Genomic DNA, 22,779 nt, shown 5'->3' on the forward strand with positions numbered 1-22,779 from the left:
AGCTTTGATGGGTGACAGACCCAACAACTTTAGCACCACAGTGCAACACAACTGCAGCCAGCCATTTGTGTTGCTTTTCCCACCCCCATCACTGTGATGCATTGCTGTGTCTGCACTGTCTTTCTCTGTGCAATGAAGATTGGTAACAGACACAGGTTTGAGTATTACATCTGTAATACTCTACAGTTTCTAGTTACTTTTCTCTAATTACTTGCACCCTAATTCCACTGACTTCATTTGTAAAACAGTGCCAGTTTATGTTGGGCACAAGCATGCAGAGTGCTCTAGTTGCCATAGAGATGGTCATTCTTCAGCTTTTGGATGGGGAGTGCTGTTTGGGGTTTTTTTTGTGGAGTCTGTACTGAACTCTCAGAAGCAAGCCCTTGCTCAAGGGGTTGCCACGCAAAGAAGTATGAGGAGGCAGCAGGTACTAACAACAGTGTGTTGTTGCAGCGAGCAGATGGAACCTGCAAAGTCTGCCACATCTGCAAGGATATTACACAGTTGTCCGAAAGGCTGAAGTGCTGTGTTGTACTTGTTTAGCTGGAAGCTCTTCACAAAGCTTTTGCTGTGAATGAAAATACTTCCCTTGTTTCAGCATTCCAACTGCTACTCTGGAACAACGACCTGAGAATTTCCTCAGCCACAAATTGCTCTTGTAGCACTTAGGGTTTTTTTGGCCAATGTTAAAAACTATCCCAACCGGTTTTCAAATAAAAAGTGCTTTTATCTTCACAGGAGCTGTCTCATAGAGGAGTTACTGGGTGAAGTGCGTTTGCATTTCTTTAAACTCAGTTGGAATACCTGCAATGACAATCTAATTTTTAAGCCACCTGCTGTGGAACGTAGAACTGTGCATTAGGTCTTCGACTCCTTTAGGTGTTCAACCTTTAGAACATCCATTTTGTTCCCCAACAGTCCAACCCCAACAATAACATTCTATATCAGTGCAGGAGATCACTCACAGATCTCACCGAGTTGTGCTCCAGGCACAGTTCATAGGTTAAAGTACCTATCCAGGACACTGAAGGTGTGGTTTTAATATCCTCTGCCTGGGGGCAGTTGTAAGAAGTGAATTTAAGGCCTTGAGAGGCTGCACTCAAGACTTCTTGGAGATGGCATTAAGGTGCTCCCTGCCTTTGGAGCCTTCCTTTTTGAAGATGACGACAGTGGTTCACACACACAGAAAAACCTCTCCTCAGCCCCAGTGATTTCTTTAGCAACACAACTGAATTGTGAAATGGTGTTGGAAATCTTGAGCCATGCTTTGAAACAAAACCAGTGGTGCCCGTTGCACAGAGTTAGCATCACAGGGCAGTCAGCATGTCTTACGCATTGTCAGAGCTTCCGAAAGTCCATAGATGAGAGCAGTCAATTTCTGGGTTCAGACAAAAATGAGGTGTGAAGGTTGTCTGAACAATCAAGACTTGTTTAAGGTTTTATATGAGAGGAGAACTTTGAAGTGTCAGAGGGTTGATTTAAAAAAAACCCGAAACAACAAACCCACAAACCCTGGACTTCCTGCAGAGTTTAAATACTCTGGAAATGGGTTGCAGTTCCAGTTCCCAAGTTGCTGTTCCGTTCAAGGTCTAAGCATGTGCATTCAAAACTCCGAGTTGCTGTGCAATGGCTGCATGAACAAGAGAGACCCAAAGCCACTTAAGCATCTTCTGTTGTGCTTTTGTGGATCTTGACCTTTTAGATATTTACAGGGCAGAACAGCCTCTTATTCATGGAAGCTTCATTTGGGATAGACGAAGTCAGGCTTACAGCCAGGAGCTTGGGGCATACCTATTCACTTCAGAATATAGTGTGCTCACTACAGGTTAGAACAATAACCCAGGTTTTGATCAATTTAATACCAGGGGAAAGGGACAAAATTTCTCCCTTCTCATAAGAGTGCTGCAACCACCATAGGCATGCAGAGAGCTGTAGGAAGGGAAGATCTCCATTTCTACTTTTCCCCCTCCACTCTTTCAATTTGTTTCCTTAAACGATCGCAGCAGGGGTTGGACATCAGCAATGCTGCAGCTGCCTCCAAAGTCCTGTAGCAGCCCTGAGGCAGAACTCCTTGTCTTTCTGTATAGAAGCAATGAGGCCTGTGAAATATCAGTTCAACTAGACTGGAAGCATTCTGAAAGACCCACTCCCTCAAGTGTGTGTTCTGAGTGTAGAGATGATCTTAGGCTTGGAGAACACAGATGATGTATTGCTCCCTATGGAAGGTAAACTTCACAACCTGTTAAGGAATAAAGATGTATTGTCATGGAACATGAGAAAAGCATTATCTGTAACAGCTTTTCTCTCTCTCTGCCCTCCTGAGGACACCAGTGGGAGGACAGCTTGACAGCAAAACAGTACAGCAAGCAGACAGCATCTCAGCGGACGATCGGGAATAATCAAGGATCAGGTTCTTTTCCCAGGTTGTGCTTCAGGGGAGCAGGGAGCTGCCGCGGTACCAGATGACATCCAGCAGGGGGCAGGCAAGCGGAGCCGCTAATCCGGCAGGGAGTGAGCTGCGGTCCGCTGCTGGGGTATGGGGGAAGGATAAAAGGAATGAAAGGGAAGCAATAAAGCCCCCAAACCCAGCCACCACTGACAGTAGCGTCGGGGAGAAGCTCACCCACTCTGCCAAGCACCTCACACAGCTCTTCATGCTAATCAAAGGGAAAACGTTCCTGACAGATCGGGAAGCTCTTGAACGCAAGGAACCAGCACTCACTGGATAGATGGGATAATTAAGTAGTTTAAGATGTCAAACTCCAGAGAATTTCTGTTTGGATTGGAAAGTGACTGTATTTGTCTTAATATAGCACAGCTCCCTGTCCCCAGTTTCCCATTACATCATTTCCCTCTTCTGACACACTTAAACATCTAGCACATGGGCAGCTTCCTAGCTAGTGCAGGCTCACGCTCAGTCTGCTCTAAGTAATTTGCAATATAGGACATTCTTCCATCTTACTCACCAAACAAAACAAAACCCCCTTAATTAGAAGACTTGCTCACCGACCTCCTTCTAACATTCAAACCTTTTTGTCCTAGAGAGCCTTGCCACATCCTCATGGCCATTCCTGACTGCATGTAACCTACATTACTTGTACTATCACCAGTGCAAGTATGTTTTTAAATCCTAGCAATAGCCTGCTGTTAACTTTTGCTTGTAAAAGCAGTGGCAGTCATGACCATCCACAGAAGCATAACTTCACCAACATCAAAGCTCAAAACTCAATGGACTCTTGTTTTTGCTTTGTTTTGGTAAGGGCTTTAGAATAACTTATATCCTAAGTGCTGAACATTTTACAGCCTTTCCCCTCCTCCCCTTTAATTGTAGAAAAGCACATGAGAGCGCAGTGAACAGATTTCAGTGTGACACCAGGTGACATGGATGCAATAATCCTTAAACAAATACCTCCTGTCTACTCACTAACTGAAACAACTTTCTTCCCATCTGAAATGCAAGTTGTAGATGGCCAGGTGTGTACAGTCAGAGGCAGTACTAAAAGAGCAATGTCTCAGACTGGGTCAGCTGCAGGCCATGCAGCTGTGGTTTGCCTACTACTACTCCTGAAGACCTGCTCAAAGCCAAAGCTTCAACCATTCCCTCTGGGAATTGTCCCTGCCCCAACTGATCATGTCAAGTGACCAGTGCCTCACCCTGAAAGTCTCCCTTGTGCTGTTGTTCAGATCAGCTCTACCCCATCTCACCGGTAATCAGTGCAAATGAAGCCATAGTAAAATTTCAGTACTTAGCAGGCATTTACCCCACCCCACAGAGTTCAGAGGAACAGGTTAGATGGCTTACCAAACAGAAGGATGAGCACACTGTCCTTCCAACTGGTAAAGCCTGTAAGCAATGTCTGAATCTGCCCTAGCCTTTCACAGGATTCAGGGAAAACATTCCTCCCTACTACCATTATTTCAAGTTTCATAGCCACCCCCACCAACATATCTTACATCCACCTTTGCATATTGTTCTCAAAGAAACTTGGGACCAGTAAAAGGCTCACAGAGAAACAATCTGCAGGACAGAATGTGATGAAGTTTGTATATTTGCCAATTTCTGAAAGACATAAGTTAGATGGAGAAACATGAAGTTACCATTTCACACTGAGAAAACTGAAGTTTCTGAACCCAAAGTTCATCGGTTCTCACTCAGGGCACCAAGTTGTTACAAGAAATGATGTTCGCTAAGAGTAGTTTAAGGTGAAGAGACTAGAGCTGAATACTAACAATGAATTAAGAATTTTGGTGAATTTAAGAAATTTGGCCACAGTTTAGCAAAACTAGGAAGAGGTCCTTGCCTGAAAGATTTGAAAAATCCACATCAGTTCTGGGCAGATACCTCTCAGTACAGTGACTGCAACCCCTCCTGTTGAGATTTATGACTATTCTCATGTTCACGTACATGCACATCCCATTTATTGTACAGCTATTTTGAGATCAACTGTCCTTTGAGACACATCTAGTTTTGTTCTCATGCTTACATAAAGAACACACCTGCATCAGCTTGTCAATCACGTGATGCACACAGAAGGCACAATCCCATAAGTAAGGTGCCCCAACACTAACTTGGGGTAGCCCTTGTTGGCAGGTCCAGGGGTGGTGCCTGAAAAAGGATCTCCTTATGTCTTGACACAAAACATGAGAGGTTTATAGTTTTACTGACTGTTGCTCATGATGAGGTAAGACTCTCCAAGATATTTACTGAAAGGTGTATACCGACATTCAGGAGGGTTAGAAGGTGCTCTGCCCCCTTCTAACTGCACAAAGTGACAAAATATGGTCCACAAAACCACTTGAAAAAATTCCAACTTAAAAATCCTCCTAAAAATCTTTTCTCCCCATTCTCCATTTCATACCATTCCCTATGATGCCGACAATGATCATCTGTGTGGAAGAGTTACTGAAGCGTAGTGCTTATGACCAGTCTCACTGCAGCATGTAACTTCACTCTTTGTAATTTTGGTTTTTGTTGTTGCCGTTTCTTTTGACTAAAGTTTTCTCTTACATAGTTTATAATTCCAGAAGTAGAACTTCCCTGTGCACAGGCCAGTGCAAGCCAACTGGCACTTTACCTGAATTTCTGCTTTATTAGGAAGTCATGGTAATGTATAAAACCACCTAGAAACCACATCTTCCAGCAGGCTACAGAATACTTTATTTCAAAATGGAAGCTCCCGGCTAGAAAGAGGATCACCACCAGATTATTTGGATATCTCAAGCCTGGCTACAGGGACTTCTTGTGGTCATGAAAAAAAAAGAAACCTGCCACCTGCATTCTTAAGAAGATCATGATGATACAAAGATTAAGTTTCTAAGGTTACAACATACTGAAGTGGAGGAATAGGATGCCCTTTCTTCTATTATGCAAATAAAGCTTTCTAGTACTTCATTGGTACAATAAAAGGGAAATTTACCCTAGGTAGAAGCCCACGTTAAAAATGATCCTGCAGATTCTGGGTTACCTGTAGTACCCCACGCCTTAAACTCCAGAAGAGAACAAGGCCAGAACATCTGATTAGCAAGCCTGCTAATACTTAACTGTTCCACAAGCACAGTTTCCCATAACTTCGAAGTTTTGAGAAAAGCAGATTTCATACCTGAAACCACCTTAATTTAAACGAAGTAGACACAAAAGCAGGACATCAGCAAAAAACCTTGTCTGACCAATAATCAGTCTAAGGCAGGTACTATAATCAGAAACAGATTATGTACATACCAGTTATGTCATGAACTGCTCACAACCTTGATGTAGGTTAAACAGCTGCTTCTGGATTTACTTAAGATCCCAGAATAGAAGCAAATGGAAAAGGAAAGTGATTTTTAGTTTCAGATAAAGTAAAAAATATTACAAACTTTTAGCTTTTATTGAAAATTAAATATATTAGCAAAAGCAAGATTTAAGAAATATTTTACAAATGATTTACATACAAGAAAGCCAGTATCAGACATATTCACAAATATGCAAACCTTTAATTACAAAAGTACCTATTGGCAGCATGATGCTAACCTTGCCACTGCAGTGTGCTCTACTATTGATATGAGTAAGGCATAGAACTCACATTTGCACCAACTTAACAAGTTCAAATAAAACTTTAAGCTTTTAAATCCTGGATGCACAATCCCCAATACACACACCCACAAACACTCTTAAGATTTCTTCTTCTAAGCTCTACAAACTAAGTGCGTACTCTGGAAGAACAGCCAGCCTGAAAAGCCCAGTAGAAATGTAACTGGTACTAGCATTTAGTTTTCAGTTTCCTCTTTAACATGTACAGGCCTAGGTATGTAAACCATATTCACAGTTTAAGAATTTTTAGACAGAAGTACCTTTTTTTTTTTTTTTTTTGCATTTGTTCCTTAAAATTGGCTCTCAGTTCAGCAAACAGTTCATAATGTCACCTGCTTTGTGATGCATACATTTACAAGATAACTTAAAAATCTGTACCATATTCATGGTCAAGATAATTCAACAAAAGTAGTAATACCCAACAGTGACATTCAATACTATATTTCAAATATCTGTGCAAACAGCAAAAGAACAGTTGTATGAGGCAAACATTTGCGAAACCTTTAATACCTCCTCAATGTTGTAAACTTGGACTGTCAGCCGTAAGTCCTGCACTTTCCACAGCTTGAAAAAGTCAGTGGCTAAAATTATCAAGTTTCAAAAAGGTTCTTTTCTACATAGTGCAAATTTTAATGTAGATAACGTGAGAAACGTATCTAGCTGGATTGACTGTGCAACCATCAGTGGTCTTCTCTCTTAGATGAAGAAAGGGTGCATTCAAAGAACCACATGGTTTAGGAAGCTGGGAAGGTGGGGAGAAGAGAGAAAAAGCAGTTCCATTACACTTCTTAAACCAGTGCTAGATGTGCAAAGGCAGCAAAAATTCCAGCTGCTATTACAACCAGAACGGAGTAACTTTTGAGGAAGACCCGTGCAGTTAGTCATTTGGACTGGTCTCTAGAAAAATACGTGAGTATATGTTGGATTTTGATCAGGCGGTCTTTTAAAGACATCATGGATAGCACTGACAGCTGATATCTGGGATCTACTGGGAGAACAGCCAGAAGCCACCAACACCAAGCAGGACCATTGGGCATTGCCTAAAAATAAAAGATAAGTTGGTCACTCATAACCGATGTAGTGTTAAGTTAACTAACACAAAGTCACCAAAGGACAAAGTCTAGTTTAAGGTTTGATATTAACTGGAGAATTTCAGATCTATGAAAACAGAAGGGTTTTGAAGACATCTTCTCTGATCCCTCCCCATCTGAGAATTTAAATTAAGTTATGCCTAAACTGAGTTTGATAAAGCAGTTATTTTTAAGACAACAAAGGAAGCTCATAGCTTCCTTGGGAAAAGATGACTAACTATAGGACAGTCACCTAATAACAGATCTCCCTGACAAGAACTAAATCCACTACCTGTCATGTTGTTCTTGAGGCTTGAGTATTCTTGAAGCCTAATGTTTTCATTACAGTTGTCTTTGTTACATTTGGAGGACTCCTCTATCACCTCCCAATTCCACTCCCTTCTTATTAGTTCCCAGACAGAGCAGGATTACTCAATCAGTTTCTTCTAAATTAATAAAACATACTGTGGAACTCTTTCTTGTGCTTTATTCAATTCTCTAGACCAAGACTTAGATGTGATGCCCAGAATTGGACATACTACTACTCAGCAGAGGTCCTGTCACTGCAGAGAAGATTAATTACCTCAAATGACTTGCAAAAATACTGCTGGTAGTGGAACACTCCAGGATGACATTTCCGCTCTTGCATCTGGATCACAGTTGACACATTTGTGTTCTATTATAAACCTCAAGTACATACCCACAGTACTGGGTTAACTGCCCTGCCAGTTAACACTGGTTTTGCACACTTACTCCTCTTTCCTGGTATGCTATTTTAAATCTCTTTTTTTTTTTAATTAAATTGTTTAAAAATCACTTATGAATTCATGCACTGGCTTCCACGGCATCTACACTCCTCCCAGATCGGTTAATATAGTCTCATAGAAGTATGTACCAGATGGGTGAGGGACAGGCTAACATCCCACTTCATACACAATTCCACTTTGAAAACCAAATTTTACATATTTTTAAATGTTGCTTTTCTCCAGCCTCCACTCTCTCAGGATCTCACCAACTTTCATTAATTGTTTACAGTAACCATTAAAATAATAATGCTGCAGCTAGTTTCTTAAGGAACATTTGTCAAATCCTAGCAGCTGCAGGAGTACTAGCAGATGCATGGCGCTAGCTCAGGAAGGAGGAAGGTGTTATTTGTGATTACCTCTTTGCCAAATACTGCTGCCTGCGTATGTCACAGGGAAGAAACTAAAGGTTTTTTTTCCATTTGAATTCTATCACCTTTGCATAACCCAACAGCCTAAAATGCTACTGGAACTTAAAGTGTTCCAAGTTTACTAGATAGATCTCCACAGCAGCATACCATCCTTTCCTGAAAGAACTGTTGAACAGTGACAGAATTGCCTTTTGTTGCTCATCAGAAGAGAAACAAGATGCAAGCCTTATTGCCTTAGAAGTTGGGAATAAAGTGGGGGTTTTCTTTTAATATTTAGCAGCTGTTAACAGGGTTTTTATTTTTAGAAATAAGCACCTAATAATTGATATTAAATGATGCCTCACCTGTATATTTTCCTCCCTGTCAGGCATTGGCCCGAAGTGCTGAAGAATTTGAGTGCGAAATTTGTTTCTTAAGTTTTGGAACCAACTGCAGGCCTGATTGTAAACAAAATTGTGAAGCTCTCTCAGTTTCTTTAGTTCTTCTTCATCAGCAACCTATAGGAGGAATGTTATGAAGATATCATTAGAGATAAAGAAACAATTAAGGTGTTTGAGCTAAAATCAAGAAACATTCTATTTCAACTATATTTAGATGCATTTCTTGCATTCTCCTAAACCTTGACTGCTAATGACTGAATAGTAAAGAAGTCCCATGATATTCTTAAAAGTTATAGCTTCAAACTATGGCTCAAATAAACCCCACCAATTTTCTTTGTTCCTTTATAATAATAGAAAATTAAGCTAACTTCCATTTCTTCCACGTGTTGCCACTGAAACTTCCAGTGGTCTAGAGACCAAAAAATATGAAACAGAGCTCCTAAGAAAAAAATCAAGAAAAATCTAGAGTTATTAATAGTAGTATTTAGACAGCATTCTGGGTACCTTAATATCTTCCAAATATTCGATGTCTGCTGTGTAATAACCATCTTTCATCCCTCTCCGTAAAACTCTGAATCTTTTTCCACCAACCGTATCAACAACAGACCGTCCATCAGGTAGAAAATGAACATTCCTAATTTGCAGCATGCATCCATGATCCGCAAAACTAGAAAAGAGACCTTGTCAGTAATGCACTTACACGCTTCTGGACACTTTTTATAATTGAAAAAAAAAAAGAAAAAGTACAAGATGAGAAGAATTAGGATATAAACCTACCCATTTTGAGAATCACTTATACACATCCCAAACTGTTTAGTTCCAGTTTCCATACTTCTACGAATCATTAGTCGGTATCTTGGCTCAAACACATGCAGAGGGCAAGGCACAGTAGGATATGCCATAGTGCAAACGAACATTGGAACATTCTTGGTCAAGCTTCAAGAGAACATCAAAAAAAAAGAGTGTCTTAAAAACCCAAGCAGAGAACTATGCCCAAACAATACATTTTTTTCAGAATGTTTGCAACATTTGAAGTCATAAAGCACTCTTCAAATTTCATGATAAGCATACTGTAATACCTTTCATAAGCAATAAAAAAAACACACTAAAGTGACTGAACAGCTATGTACTGATTAGAGTACATACTGGATAGTAACCCAGCCTCATAGTTGTTAAGCTAGCGAGTATCTAGTCAATAAATGAAGGGCTTTGTTTTGGAGGAAGTGGTGTTAGTCACTTTTTTTCTTTTTGTCTTAGTTTAAGCCACACAAGCCTTTATGCTCTCAGTCTTCCTGGAACTAGAAAGCTGTAGCAGTTACTACAAGAGTAGCTAGGTCACCATTTAGATTATTTTCAACAATGGACTCCACAAGATGCAACCCAGGGTATAATTTTTAGTTTGCAGTATGCCAAAGCAGGCCTGATTGAAAACCACAATATATTTTTCATGCTATTTTATCAAGTGTGTACAGTTGACAGTTGATACAAACAAGCTGTCATTAAAACATCACCAAGGCTTTAATACCTTTCAGACTACAAAATGTAATTCTAAATCCATGCTTTCTGTTACATAAATTGCATCTGACCTGTAGTTTTAAATAGTTTTCCAATATTCATGTCTACAGTACATGATGCTTTGTATATCTGAAGAACTCTGATACAGATAAACATCAAGATTACAAAAAAAATCCCAACAACTTCTTTTCAGCTCATCTATCTTTATACAACTAATGTCTATCATGAACTGCTTTGAAAGAAATTCAGGTATCTGAGACTGTGGCCAACTCAAGAGGACAATTCCATTAACAGCAGCAAAGCTAAAACTGAAGCTCCACAACGGTGCACAAAGGAAAAGAAACAGAAAGGCAAGCTATTTTGTGGAGAACCTCACATTGCTACCATCAGTGTGACTTTCTTTTTACTTCCACAGGAGTTAAGAAACTGTTAATTTTCTGAAACACATATTTAAGACACAAAATTAGCATGTCTTTGTACTTCTTGCATCCATAATATGCCATTATTAATAACCACAAAAATAATAAAACACTTCTAAAAAGGATTTCCATACTAATTGTTCAGGTTTTCTAGATAAAAGACAGCAAAGCTTACTTTGAGTGTTCAGCGGTTTCTTCAGCATGAATCCGTTTTCTCTCATATAATTCATCAGATAAGTATTTCATTATTAATTCCTCCAGCAGCTCTGTGATGCTGTATTTTCTGCTTGCAAGGTACTGTAAGTAATTTAAAAAATATATTAATATTTCTTTTCATATATACCAAAAGGCTTGAGAAAATTAAGCATTTATTTAAAACCATGATATATAAAACATGCCATGAATTAGATTTAAACCCACTAAAGCTTACAGCTCTGAAGTTTTTTAACGCCTAATGGTACTCTAATATTTGAAAATGAGATTCTTCATTTTAGCATCTGACAACTCAAGTGTCTAACCCAGTTTGTATTTCTGTGCTTTTCAGGAGACAGAACTGATTTCCTAGATTATACAGACATATAATAAAGAAAGTGTATGGAAATCACAGAGAGGTTTTGCTGAATAGTTATTAAAGTTTACAAACAGGATTTAATTGCACCAATAAAGTGGATGGTAAGAGAAACACAACACATCTAAGACCCTGGGGCAAACCTAATCAACTTGTATTGACAAACTCTGTCTCAAGTTTTTCCTTTCTATTAGCTATCCATAACCCAAGTGAACTCAAGTTGTTTGGTTTACATGAAACAGCCTTTAAAATGATACAGTATTTGTATTTGTGAGCTCTACTCAGAAACAGTACCTCTTTCAAACTCTCCTTACAGAGTGGACACTGAGGAGAATGATCTAAACACCGCTGCAAGCAACCTTTGCAAAAAGTATGTCCACAAGGGGTTGTCACTGGCTCAAACAACAGCCTGAAATAAAGGTATTATAAGTTAAATCCCATGGCAAGTGTGTATTTTGATTAAAAAGTCATTGATCAACCTCTTCAATTTTTACAACTAATTACGGATCAGAACAAAGCAGAGGAAAATTAGCCCCGTGTCTCCTTATTCTACTTTTCCCCCTATACTGCAGTTTATTTACATTTGGCACTGCACCACTCATTTTTATTTTTTTCTTCTAATGAATCTGGACATGTTTCAACACTCCAAACATCCCACTGTACAAAGATTTTGGTCTCACTACATAGAGATTCAGAATGTGTAAAATTAAGTGATTCTTTGAGGAGCTAAGTTGATTTATTAGCAGTATTATATAGTGGTAACATAACTATGGACAGTTTAGTATACACCAGAAGTTTTAAGGTATTTATCTGAAAACCAAGACAACTCAATAAGAGGTTTCAAATACATCAGCTACATTTAAGTAGACTAACATTCTGGAGTATCTGTATCTCCTAGACAAATATGAGGTTCACGTGCAGTCCTTTAAAGCATTAGCTTTCCCAAAATAAGTTAAATAGTTTTACTGACTGAAAAAAAAACCTTAACCCATTTAACCACAAAACCCCCTACCCTTTTAAGGTTAACAATTAACAATACCAAGTTTAATTTAAAAGGCAACTTGATTAAAATCATGCTGTATTATATAGAACTATAGCAAGTGACACATTTAAATATACATTTAACTTCAGGGATACAGAGACTGAAAATTATTGATAGGTGATAGAACTCATCACAACTTGTAAGTACCTCAGTTTATATGTGTAATAGGTATGTGGCCAAGCATCTATCACAGAAATACTGAATCAAGAAGATCTTACCTCATACATAGAGAGCACTCAAAATCTGATACATCAATCAAATCCTCTGGAATTGTTCCAAAAGCCAGTTTCAAGTCCCTTTTTGTACTTTCTAAGGAAAAGCAATATAAAAATATTCCTTCAAAGAAAGGTACATCACAGTAAATTTAAATTTCAAAGTAAGTGACTGTTTACCTCCTTGCTTTTTGAGCTTGTTCCTTCCATCTTCGCATACAACTGTATCCTGTTCAGACAGGGAGAGCTTTCTTTTTAACAAAGCACCTTTTTCTTGACCAGAGAGAAGGGGTTCAGAAGACACTCTCTTTAAGCCATCTTCCTTGGCAAGGTTTTTTGTTGAGTTAAGAGCATGGGCAGACTGTGCACGATTTAAGCTTCCACTGACAGGCTCCAGCACATCTGATCCTCCTAAACTCTATAATGGAAAGACGAACTGAATTGTACTTAGAGAGTAACACAAATCTACATAAGATGTGAACATGGAAAGATACAGAAGCCAAACTGATATCCTCACTTAGTTCATTAGTTAATTAGAAAACATTGGTAAGTCAATGCAGTACTCAAATTTGCTTAGCATTAACAATTTAAAAACCATCATCTGCTTCAAAGAGAACAAACCTTGTATTTCTTTTGATTTTCAAGTGTCTAATATCAAATCTCAGTACTTTCTAGTAAGCAGTTCACTGGAATAAGCAGTCTAATACTCCAAATGAAAACACATTATGCCCAAACCACAATTCTTTCTTCCAATTTAGACAGTCACAGAAAGTCAGCATTTAGGATGACAAATAAGAATATCAGAACATCTGATGTTTGTGTATCAGCTTAAAAGTTATCCTATAGTTCTGGTTACCTGTTCAGGACAAAGCTCTAAGTTGCTGGAAGACTCAGTCACCTCAGAACCAAGTATAAGAGGTTTATTTCGAATATGTGGTAAATTCCAAGCAGGTTCCTTCAGACTCTCTCTTAACTTCTCTGGTGACAGGACATCACACAATGTCTAGAAAACAAACAGCTAAATGTTCATAATAATGAAAAGGATCTAGATATAGCTTTACTGCAAAATTGCATACATAAGAAGTAATTTACATGAGGGTATCTTTATTTATAAAGCTTTATTTAAGCTGAGAATGAGCAGAAGCCTACATATCTATCTATATGACTAAAATAAAATTTATCTAGAAGTCTTTTCGAATACAAGTGAATGAACTCTTCAAACACAGTTAGACATTATCAGTTCAGTATCAGGCAGCTCTTTCAACATAAATTTTGATTATCGAAGAAAAACTTTTGTGCTCTGGGCATGAAAGAGTTAAAATATTAAACTTGCCCACTTTTCAGTTTTTCCAGATTTTAATTTAGTAATTTCAAAAGCATATGTACTGTTAAGATGGACATGTTAAATGTGTACATTAGGACTATCTCTTCAATGTAGTATGATATATCTTGAAAGGAACTTAATCTGCCACTTCCTTTTATGTATTAAAGATTTTTAGATGCTCAAAGTCTACTATAATGGGAGCTTTATGAAAGAATCAAGTTAGAGACTGCAATCCAGTGTCATAAATAAAATTACCCTTTCCACTTCTAGCTTGGCTGGAAGAAAGTCCTCATCAAGGGCTAAGCACTGTAGAAACAGTTGTAAGGCATCACCTACAAAGCCAAAGTCTTGCAGCACTTTTGCTTTCCTGAAGTAGACCTGAAAAACACATACCATGAAGACATTTCTAAAGAGTATGCAGAACTGCAATATTCATCTTACAGCCATTACAACACAGGTAGAATCAGAACCCTCCATGACAATAGTAATGGAGCTTTCCAACAAACTACAGCTGTGCACAGTGTGGATGATCCCTATGCCTTGCCTAACATACATCCCCTACAGAGCTTGAACATAGTCATGGGATAGGCTGGTGTTCTGTCTTCTTCCAGTTAACTTGTTTTGACTTACATCAAGGGTTCAAATCCTGACTAGTTTCAGCTGAATCACAAAAGGCCTTACCTTTCCCCTTCTGTGAGCCTTTGGAGGGGGAGAAGAAGAGGGACATAAAATGCAAAGCATTACATGACCTTTTACAGCGTCTTACAGCATCCCCTTTTTGACCTCTGTTTCATTAAAAGCTTTATGGTTCCAGCTTGAAGAAGGGTGACTACAAACAAAACAATCCACACTCCACACAACCATGCATCCCTTACATACTATCTTAATCTATATTCTTAGCACAGAACATCGCATTTTTGGAATTGTTTCTGCCAATTAGATTTTATTTTTGAACACAGCTAGGAAAAAAAAAATCTGTATACAATTTCCTCTGAAAGAAAAAAAAAATTCCTCTTACAGACTGTTTTCCAACTTTCCTTATCCTCTAAGAATTGTTACAGGAATCCATCAAACCAAGCTCAGTTAAGCAAAGTGAGGTTTCTTTCCAAACATAAAGAAAAAAGCAGACAGTACTACCAACACTGGGAGGCACAAAGTAGGATGGAGAACACACGAGAAACCAAGACAGCAGCATTTCTCTCAGCAGCATTTCTCTCCCCTTGTGTGGCAAGATCTTGCTGCTCCTGCTGTACAGCAGGCAGCACTGCAATATGCAGTACCTCACAATTCTGAAGGCCACTGACTCCCCAGCTGCCTGCACTATTCACAAAGCTGTTCCCACTGAGTTTCTTTGGGCTTTTTGAACAAAAACTTTCCAAGCTGCACCAGCAAAGTGTACTTATTTAATAAAAATTAACAAACAAACCCCAAACCCTAGCAGTTACAGGTTACAACACCATAAACTATCACAACTCCAAGTACAGTCATCGAGTCTAAGCTGTCATACTCATCAGCAGCCAGTCTCATTTATGGAACGATCTTAAGATATCTGTTAAGCATTTTGCATGTCTTACAAGATAGCATTTAAGGTAGCTGACCTAGCTTCTTAACTCAATACAAATATAATTTAAAATTAATTAATTTTACAGATAAAACCAGATACTGATAAATGAAGAGTTCATATCAACTTACCTCTGGCCAATTTGGCATTTTAGAAATAACAAAATTCAGATCTTCTATGGCTGTTTTATGTTCTTGGAGGCCAACATATGACTCAGCTCTGTAAATTCTTAGCATCAAGTCACTGGAGTCTGAAGAGAAAAATTAAGCAACACTCTTAATTCAGAAACTTGTAATTTTTAAATCAGATATGCTTTCATAGTGATATGTCACAATCACACTTTTTTGTACAATACCTTTGAAATTAACGGAGCACATTCCCACCCCCAGTGTTTCAGTAATAAAGGTGGCAGTAATTCTGGAGTCATGTCTTTCAAGCTAAAGATTGAATTTTACACCCTCTAATGCATCTTGTATCAACGAGAAAAATATTTTAAAAGATCCATCTGAGGCTGACAGAATAAAGTACTGCTCAATACTATTGTGACAACAAAATTTGAAGACTGTGTAGACTTTAGCTTTACACCTGTTCGAAGCCACAGAAATCTGGGAAATCACTGCATTTATATTAAAAAGTCAAAATATTACAAAGTTTGCTTTCAAAAGTTCAAGTTTTCCTTTAGACTGTCATTTGCGTTTATAATGCCCAAACTCTTTCAACTATGGTTGAAGATACAGATGCCGCCTGTGCAACAGTATCCCTCTGCTAAGTACCTGAAGTAGGCTTTATCACTATGTGGTATGAGACAGCCAACATCAGAAAGCCTTTAACATCAGCTGGCAGCCCTGTTGTAAGTGTACTAGTGAACTTCAGCAATGGGAAAACATTAGTATGTGTTCAGTAAAATTCTCATGTCCATCATACAACATTTTGCACTTTTAGTAAAGCAGCTTCTAAATGGGAAACACACCATCTCCGTGCCACTAAAACTATGTTTCTCATAACATAACTAATAGTAGTTGTTGCTTGGAAAAAATACCAGCACACTGATTTGTTCTTGATTTAGTTTTGTTAAAATACACCTGTGTTTTTTTCACTAAGTCAAACATTGGTCTACTATAAACAATCCTAAAATTAAAATTTCAAGGCCAAGTTGGATGAAGCCTTGCGTGGCATGCTTTAGTGTGAGGTGTCCCTGCCTGTGGCAGGGGGGTTGGAACTAGATAATCTTGAGGTCCTTTCCAACCCTAACTATTCTATGATTAAATAGTTCTTTAAGTTTGTTTCAATAAGGTTTTCTTGGGAGGGGATCATTTCAACTTGGTATTCTATCTTAGTCTATTCTAAATGCCTAGTTTAAATTTTTGTAAGTCTCAACATCAGCTTGTCTTAGATTTAAAAGCCAGGCTGATCAATGTTCTCATGTATTCCAATATACTGCTTTTAGATCCACAATGCTACATTACAAAAAGACCTTAATGAAAAAGAAAGACCTAAGAAAATCAAAACTCACAGATTTCACAGCTGAAACTAAAGCTTCTTCCCAGTTTGGGTTGTCTGCCTTTTGAGTTGACAGTTTCCCTTCAAATACAAATATTCCCAAACCCAGTTTGTTCAGTTTGTTATACTTTATGTTAGACATAATAAAATGTTTGTATTAGCAGAAGTCTGGGAAACTGTCTGTCTTACTTAAATACTAATTCTGCAAGCAGAACAATACTGAAGCCTGCTTTCCTGTGGCTTTGTGTTTTCTGAGTACTGTAGCCTGGTGCTCTGGTAAGGTGAGAGCTCAGATCAAATGCTTCATACCATTTTTGCTGTTGTATTTGACTCTGGTGTCCAGCAGAGCTAGTATCACACCAAATTCTTTCCTTCAGAAGTAGCAGTAAGTGCGGGTCTTTGTTCTCTGATAGGCTACCTATTTGCACATTATCAGAGGGAGCCCCTCTTTTTCAGACTTTCAAGTGTGTAGCATAACCTGAGGAACTCCAAGCCTCTTTTTCCAGGGGGAAGGTGAGGGGTAGCTTGAAGATAAAAATGTGAGTTCAGCTTTACAGCAGGTGGACATTTTGTCTACTTCTTTTTAAAACATAAAAACATAATTCCAATTTAACTGGAACAAAACAGACAGCTAAACCAAGGAGTTTAACTGGGACCCCACCTCTGCTGCTGAAAACACACAAAACACTGCCAATCAATGATCAATACATATAACAAATCAGATCTAAATATTTGCAAGACCAAAGGTGGCCAGTCACAAGTGGTGCTGCCCAGGGCTCATTATGGGGGCCAGCTCTGTTTAATATCCTCATGAATGAGCTGGATGAGGGGAAAAAGTGTACCCTCAGTAAGTTTGCAGACAACACCAAGCTGCACAGGACGGTTGATCTGCTTGATAGGAAGGCTCTACAGACAGATCCAGACAGGCTGGATATATGGTCCAAGGCCAGCTGTATCAGGTTCAACAAGGCAAAGTGCAGGGTCCTGCACGTGGCTTAAAACAACTCCATGCAATGCTGCAGTCTTGGGGAAGAGTGGCTGGAAGGCTGCTCAGCAGAAAAAGACCCAGGGGTGTTGGTCGACAGCTGCCGAACATGAGCCAGCTTGTGCCCAGGTGGCCAAGAAGGCCAGCAGCATCCTGGCCTGTAACATCAACAGTGTAGCCAGCAGGGCCAGGGCAGTGATCATCCCCCTGTACTGGGCACTGGTGAGGACACATCTCAAATCCTGTGTTCAGTGCTGGGCCCTTCACTGCAAGAGAGACATTGAGATGCTGGAGCAGGTCAGAAAAGGGTAACAAAGCTGGTGAAGGGTCTAGAGCACAAGTCTGATGAGGAACAGCTGAGGGAACTGGGGTTGCTTATCCTGAAGAAAAGGAGGCTCAGGGGAGACCTTATTGCTCTCTCTACAACTACCCGAATTCAGGTTGTAGTGGGGTGGGGGTTGGTCTCTTCTCCCAAGCACAGGACATGTGGAAATGGCCTCAAGTTGCACTAGGGGAGGTTTAGGTTGGATATTAGGAAAAACTTCCCAGAAAGGGTTGTCAACCATTGGAACAGGCTGCCCAAGGAAGTGGCTGAGTCACCATCCCTGGAGGTATTTAGGAGACATAGATGTGGCACTCTGGAACATGGTTTAGTGGTGGGCTTGGCAGTGCTAGGTTAACAGTTTGACTCCATGATCTTAAAGGTATTTTCCAACCTAAACAACTCTATGATTCTATCTAAATTTGTATGTCAAATTTGGTAACCATAATTTAATTTCTAGGCTGTGCAATTGTACAAACATAATTTTACAATGTTTCAGCATATATTTAAATATTTGCCACCTAAAGGGAAGATGCAAAGCTATTTCAAATCCTTAGACAAGAGACTAAGCAGAGCAGGAACACAATTTGTGCTCAGATTTTACATTTGGTAACCCAATATATTGTAAATAAAGAAATAACTCACTTATAGCATATACAAACCCAAATGATTTTAATAAGAAAGACATCAAGTACTGTAAGTGCAGAATTGCGTGTACAAGGTAATAGGGAAGTATACAATGGTGTACACAGAAAACCCCACTCAATATGCATTCTTTTTTTTATATTACTCCAATAGCATCTGCTTCAGGCTACTGTCAACACAAGCATACCAATAAATGGACCATCTCTGCTCTGATCCTGCATGCTTTTTAAATGGTTCATTATAAAATATCAAATTCTTCAAAATAAATGCGCATCATAATGCAGAGAAACTTTAGGACACAGTATTCACTAATACAGTACTATAGGGTCACCCCAACAATCAGGGGTTGGAACACAAAACTCCTGAGAAGAGGCTGTGAGAACTGGGCTTGTTTAGTGGAAAACTATTCCCAAACGCCTTGGGAGAACCCAACAGCCTTCCACAATCCGAGAAGAGGCCACCTAGAAGACTCTACTTTAGTGCACAGGAGAACAAGAAGAGACAGCGTGATGAAGAGAAGTTCAGACTTGAAATCAGGAGAAAGCTTTTCACTATGAGGATAATTAATCTTTGAGCAGGTTGCTCAGAGAGGCTGTGGAATCTTCATCCTTATAGGTTTTCGTAATTCAGCAGCACAAAAGCTTAGGCAAACTGCTCTGCATTCAACGTTTATTCTGCTTCAACAAGGAGATCGATTGGTCAACAGACCTCCAGAAACCCACTCCAGCGAGAACAAGTCTGTGATTCATACCAAATTCAAGTATATTAGCTGTGTGTTTCAGGATACTTGATTAAAGACAAGCTGCACTTGTACTTTAATCAAACAGACTTCATTTAACTGAACTATTTTATGTCAGCCTCTGGAAGCAGTATATTAACCATATGAATGTTAACAATCCTCACACTTTTCAAAAGTCACTTTTGCACCATAGCAAATACTTCCCTTTCGGATGTTTCAAGAAATGTAAGCAAGTTATAAAAAGATGCCATTTCAGTAGAGGCTTCATGCCAATGTCTTATTTAGGACACCAGATTTACATTGTTAACTATCAGCATTATAAAGAAACAGAGATGAACACTGCGGAAACACTGAAACAGAACATAAATTATTTTAAACATGAATACATTTCTTATGCTACAGCTCTTCCACCTTTAAATGTTTTCAAGATTCAGGTTTTGGAGGAAGATATAAAGCATACCACCAGGTATTAATTAGTGCTCCCCTGGTCTGAAATCACTTGATTGCGAGTTGTTCGTAATTGTAAGCTCACAGCTCTAAATTCACATTTAATGTATGTCTGCATTCTGATTCACTAAGTTCTTTAGTATCTTTACGAGAATACTTTGAAAATTGATAGTTCTCAGGACTGGAGACACAAAACAGTTGTGCAAAGGATCTTAAACTGAGCTTCTACCACTTAATTCTAGCACATATACTGAATCCGAGTAATAAAATTTTGGATAAGCATCATATCTGGTCACTATTCTCAAATTTTCAAGTAATTTTAAAGTTTAATTTAAAATTTAATTTTAAAAATTTCAGAACTAGCTTTAAAAAAAATCAAAATCCTTTCTTTGTAGCCATCCAAATGGTATTGCTAATTCCACAGAAGATTAATAAAAGACTGTAGAATTAATTTTATCTTTTATTCTTTCAAAGCAATCTTGAAATGTGAAACAGGACCCCTGTAAACATTTGTGATCAAGAATGGATTCATCAGTTTGTATCCTAAAGGCCACTGAAGTTTTGACTCCATTTCTTTGTGACCTATATGAGTCAATACTGTACTTCAGGACACACAACTGCTTCTTTCACTTCCCAGATTTAAAACAGAGCAGCCACTTTCTCTGGTCATATCCTACACTGTGTAAATGCCTTGGCAAATAACGTAGCATTGAAGGCCATAACTGAACCTCTTTAAAATAGGTTGCCAAAAGGCTTATAAAAAGTATCTAAGATTTAATCCCACCTACACTAAAACCAGTTTATTATGGAACTAGTTATAACGTATCTCGCCAGAACAGATCAGAAGGATTAGACTTATGCAAGCTTTTGTTTCTCTCCCCGCTGCAGAAAACTGTACAAACGTAACACGCTTGATCTGTGAAAATATTAATTCCCAAGTTTCTGAAGCAAATTCCAAGTTTCAGAAGCAAAAGGACACAAACGCAAACGGAGCCTTACAGGTTACCAGGTGTTAAATTCCATAGTCAAATACAAACAACAAAGGAATGTGCCACTGGATCCACCTAGGTGTACCAACCATGCAAATTTTACTCCCTCTACAAAGCCTGAACTCTGAAAACCAGACTGTATCTCAAGCGCTCAAGGTACCAGGCTTGCGACTGACACAGGACGGCCCGAAAGCGCGGCTCTACCTCTCGCCTTTGTACCGTCTCTCAAGGCTATATTATAAAACTCCAACCACACCCACCCATGATGTCACTGACATTACACAACCTGTCCCCCTCCATGCCTGTCTGCTTATGCAACTGGGCCCGGCCTGCTGGGAATTGTCTTGGTGACACTTAAGACTGAAAATAGGTCTCTCTCAGGAAACAAGGTTAAATACAGCAAGAGATTTTCTCTTGTCTGTGCGCAGCGATTACTAAACACAAGACAAAACAAAGCCCACAAACTCTCCTGAAAACAAGTCTCACGAAAGCATGTGGGAGGGGAAACTAGAAAAAGAACATGAAGAATCCGTGTTGCACCTTCCTCCAACACCTCTGGAAGCATACCCCACTACCAGGCTTGACGCTCAGCTGAGCTCCGAACAGCCTCGCGTCCTGCCATCGGTCCCTCCTCCACTCCGCCAGACTATGGAGGGAGGTCCGTTAAATCCTCTCAAACTCGAGAAAACTTCGGATGTTCTTTATAGTCTGTTTCGATCGCGGACAGCCTCAACAGGAGAGAGGGGCTGAAAGGCGGGAAGCAAACACACACCTGCCTAACCCCACCACACTTGGAGGCCCCCCGAGCCAGCCGTGCCTCGCCATCAGCTCACCACGGTCCTGCCGGAGCTGAGGCGGGGAGCGGGACGGGAGCCAGCGGGGCAGGCAGAGGGAGAGCCTGCTCCGCACAAGCCTTACCTGCTCGTAGGGCCTGACTGGCGGCGCCCAGAGCCTCTCGGAAGCGGCCCTGGGACAGCAGCTCCTCTAGCCGGCGTCCGGTCCTCGCTCTCTCGCACTCGCCCGGGAACCACTTCTCCGCGAGCCGGTTGAGGACGACACTGGTCCGCAGCGGGGCCGCGCCCGTGCTGGTGCCCCCCGCCGGCAGCAGCCAGTCCCGGCAGCGGCGGCAGCGGGCCCGCAGCTCCCTCCGGAGACAGCGGCGGCAGTAGGTGTGCCCGCACGGGACGGTGACCGGCTCGCTCAGGAACCTGCCGCAGCCGCAGCAGCGCAGCGGCCCGTCGGCCGCGATCCCGCTCTCCGCTGCGGCCCTGTGGCCCCTTCCCCAGCCCAGTCCCTGCCGCAGGCGGTAGTTCAGTACCAAGCACTCCACGAGGGTCCCGAGGCGCTGGGGTCCGGCGAGGGGCCCGAGGCACAGCGGAGCCAGCGACGCGCCCACCACTTCCTTCAGGCAGCTCCCGGGCACCAGCCTCTCGCCCAGCCGCGGCGGCAACTCCCGCGCTCCACCCGCCTCCTCTCCTGGGGTCCCGCTACCGCCCGGCTCCGGCGACATGTCCGAGCCCACGGCCACGGGAGAGAACGCCATCGGCTGCCCGGCGAGGGGGTGTGGCGCTGCTGCTCCAGCCGCCGGGCTCGGCTCCGCGCTGAGGCACTGACGGCACAGGGCGGGGGAAGACGAGGAGGAGGAAGCACGGCACCCCCGTGAGGGGAGGGAAGGGGGGGGGGGTGTCACGTGCGCGCCCCCGCGCGCGCGCGTCCCGAGGCCACGGTCCCCCCCACCCCGCGAGCACGGCGGCGGCGCGCAGCCCCCCTTTCAAACCTCTCAGCCGCGCCGGCTTACATAAAACGCCGCGTCAGCT

General features: G+C 40.7%; 1 protein-coding gene across 1 annotated transcript; it reads right to left on the reverse strand.

Moving 5' to 3' along the window:
* Positions 1-5,834: 5,834 nt before the first annotated feature.
* LONRF1 (LON peptidase N-terminal domain and ring finger 1) lies at positions 5,835-22,661 on the reverse strand. The gene is made up of 12 exons (XM_061473071.1): positions 21,881-22,661; positions 15,467-15,585; positions 14,030-14,152; positions 13,307-13,453; positions 12,631-12,868; positions 12,457-12,547; positions 11,491-11,605; positions 10,804-10,925; positions 9,472-9,630; positions 9,199-9,361; positions 8,659-8,811; positions 5,835-7,110 (listed from the first exon to the last, which is right to left on the reverse strand). The coding sequence occupies exons 1-12, from the start codon at positions 22,503-22,505 to the stop codon at positions 6,952-6,954; spliced, it is 2,214 nt and encodes a 737-aa protein (XP_061329055.1). The 5' UTR covers positions 22,506-22,661; the 3' UTR covers positions 5,835-6,951.
* Between the last annotated feature and the right edge of the window lie 118 nt (positions 22,662-22,779).

This window comes from Pezoporus flaviventris, unplaced genomic scaffold, assembly GCF_033815535.1.
Source record: "Pezoporus flaviventris isolate CSIRO_AGI_PZ_B2104156 unplaced genomic scaffold, CSIRO_AGI_Pfla_v1 ptg000002l, whole genome shotgun sequence".
NCBI lineage: Eukaryota > Metazoa > Chordata > Aves > Psittaciformes > Psittacidae > Pezoporus > Pezoporus flaviventris.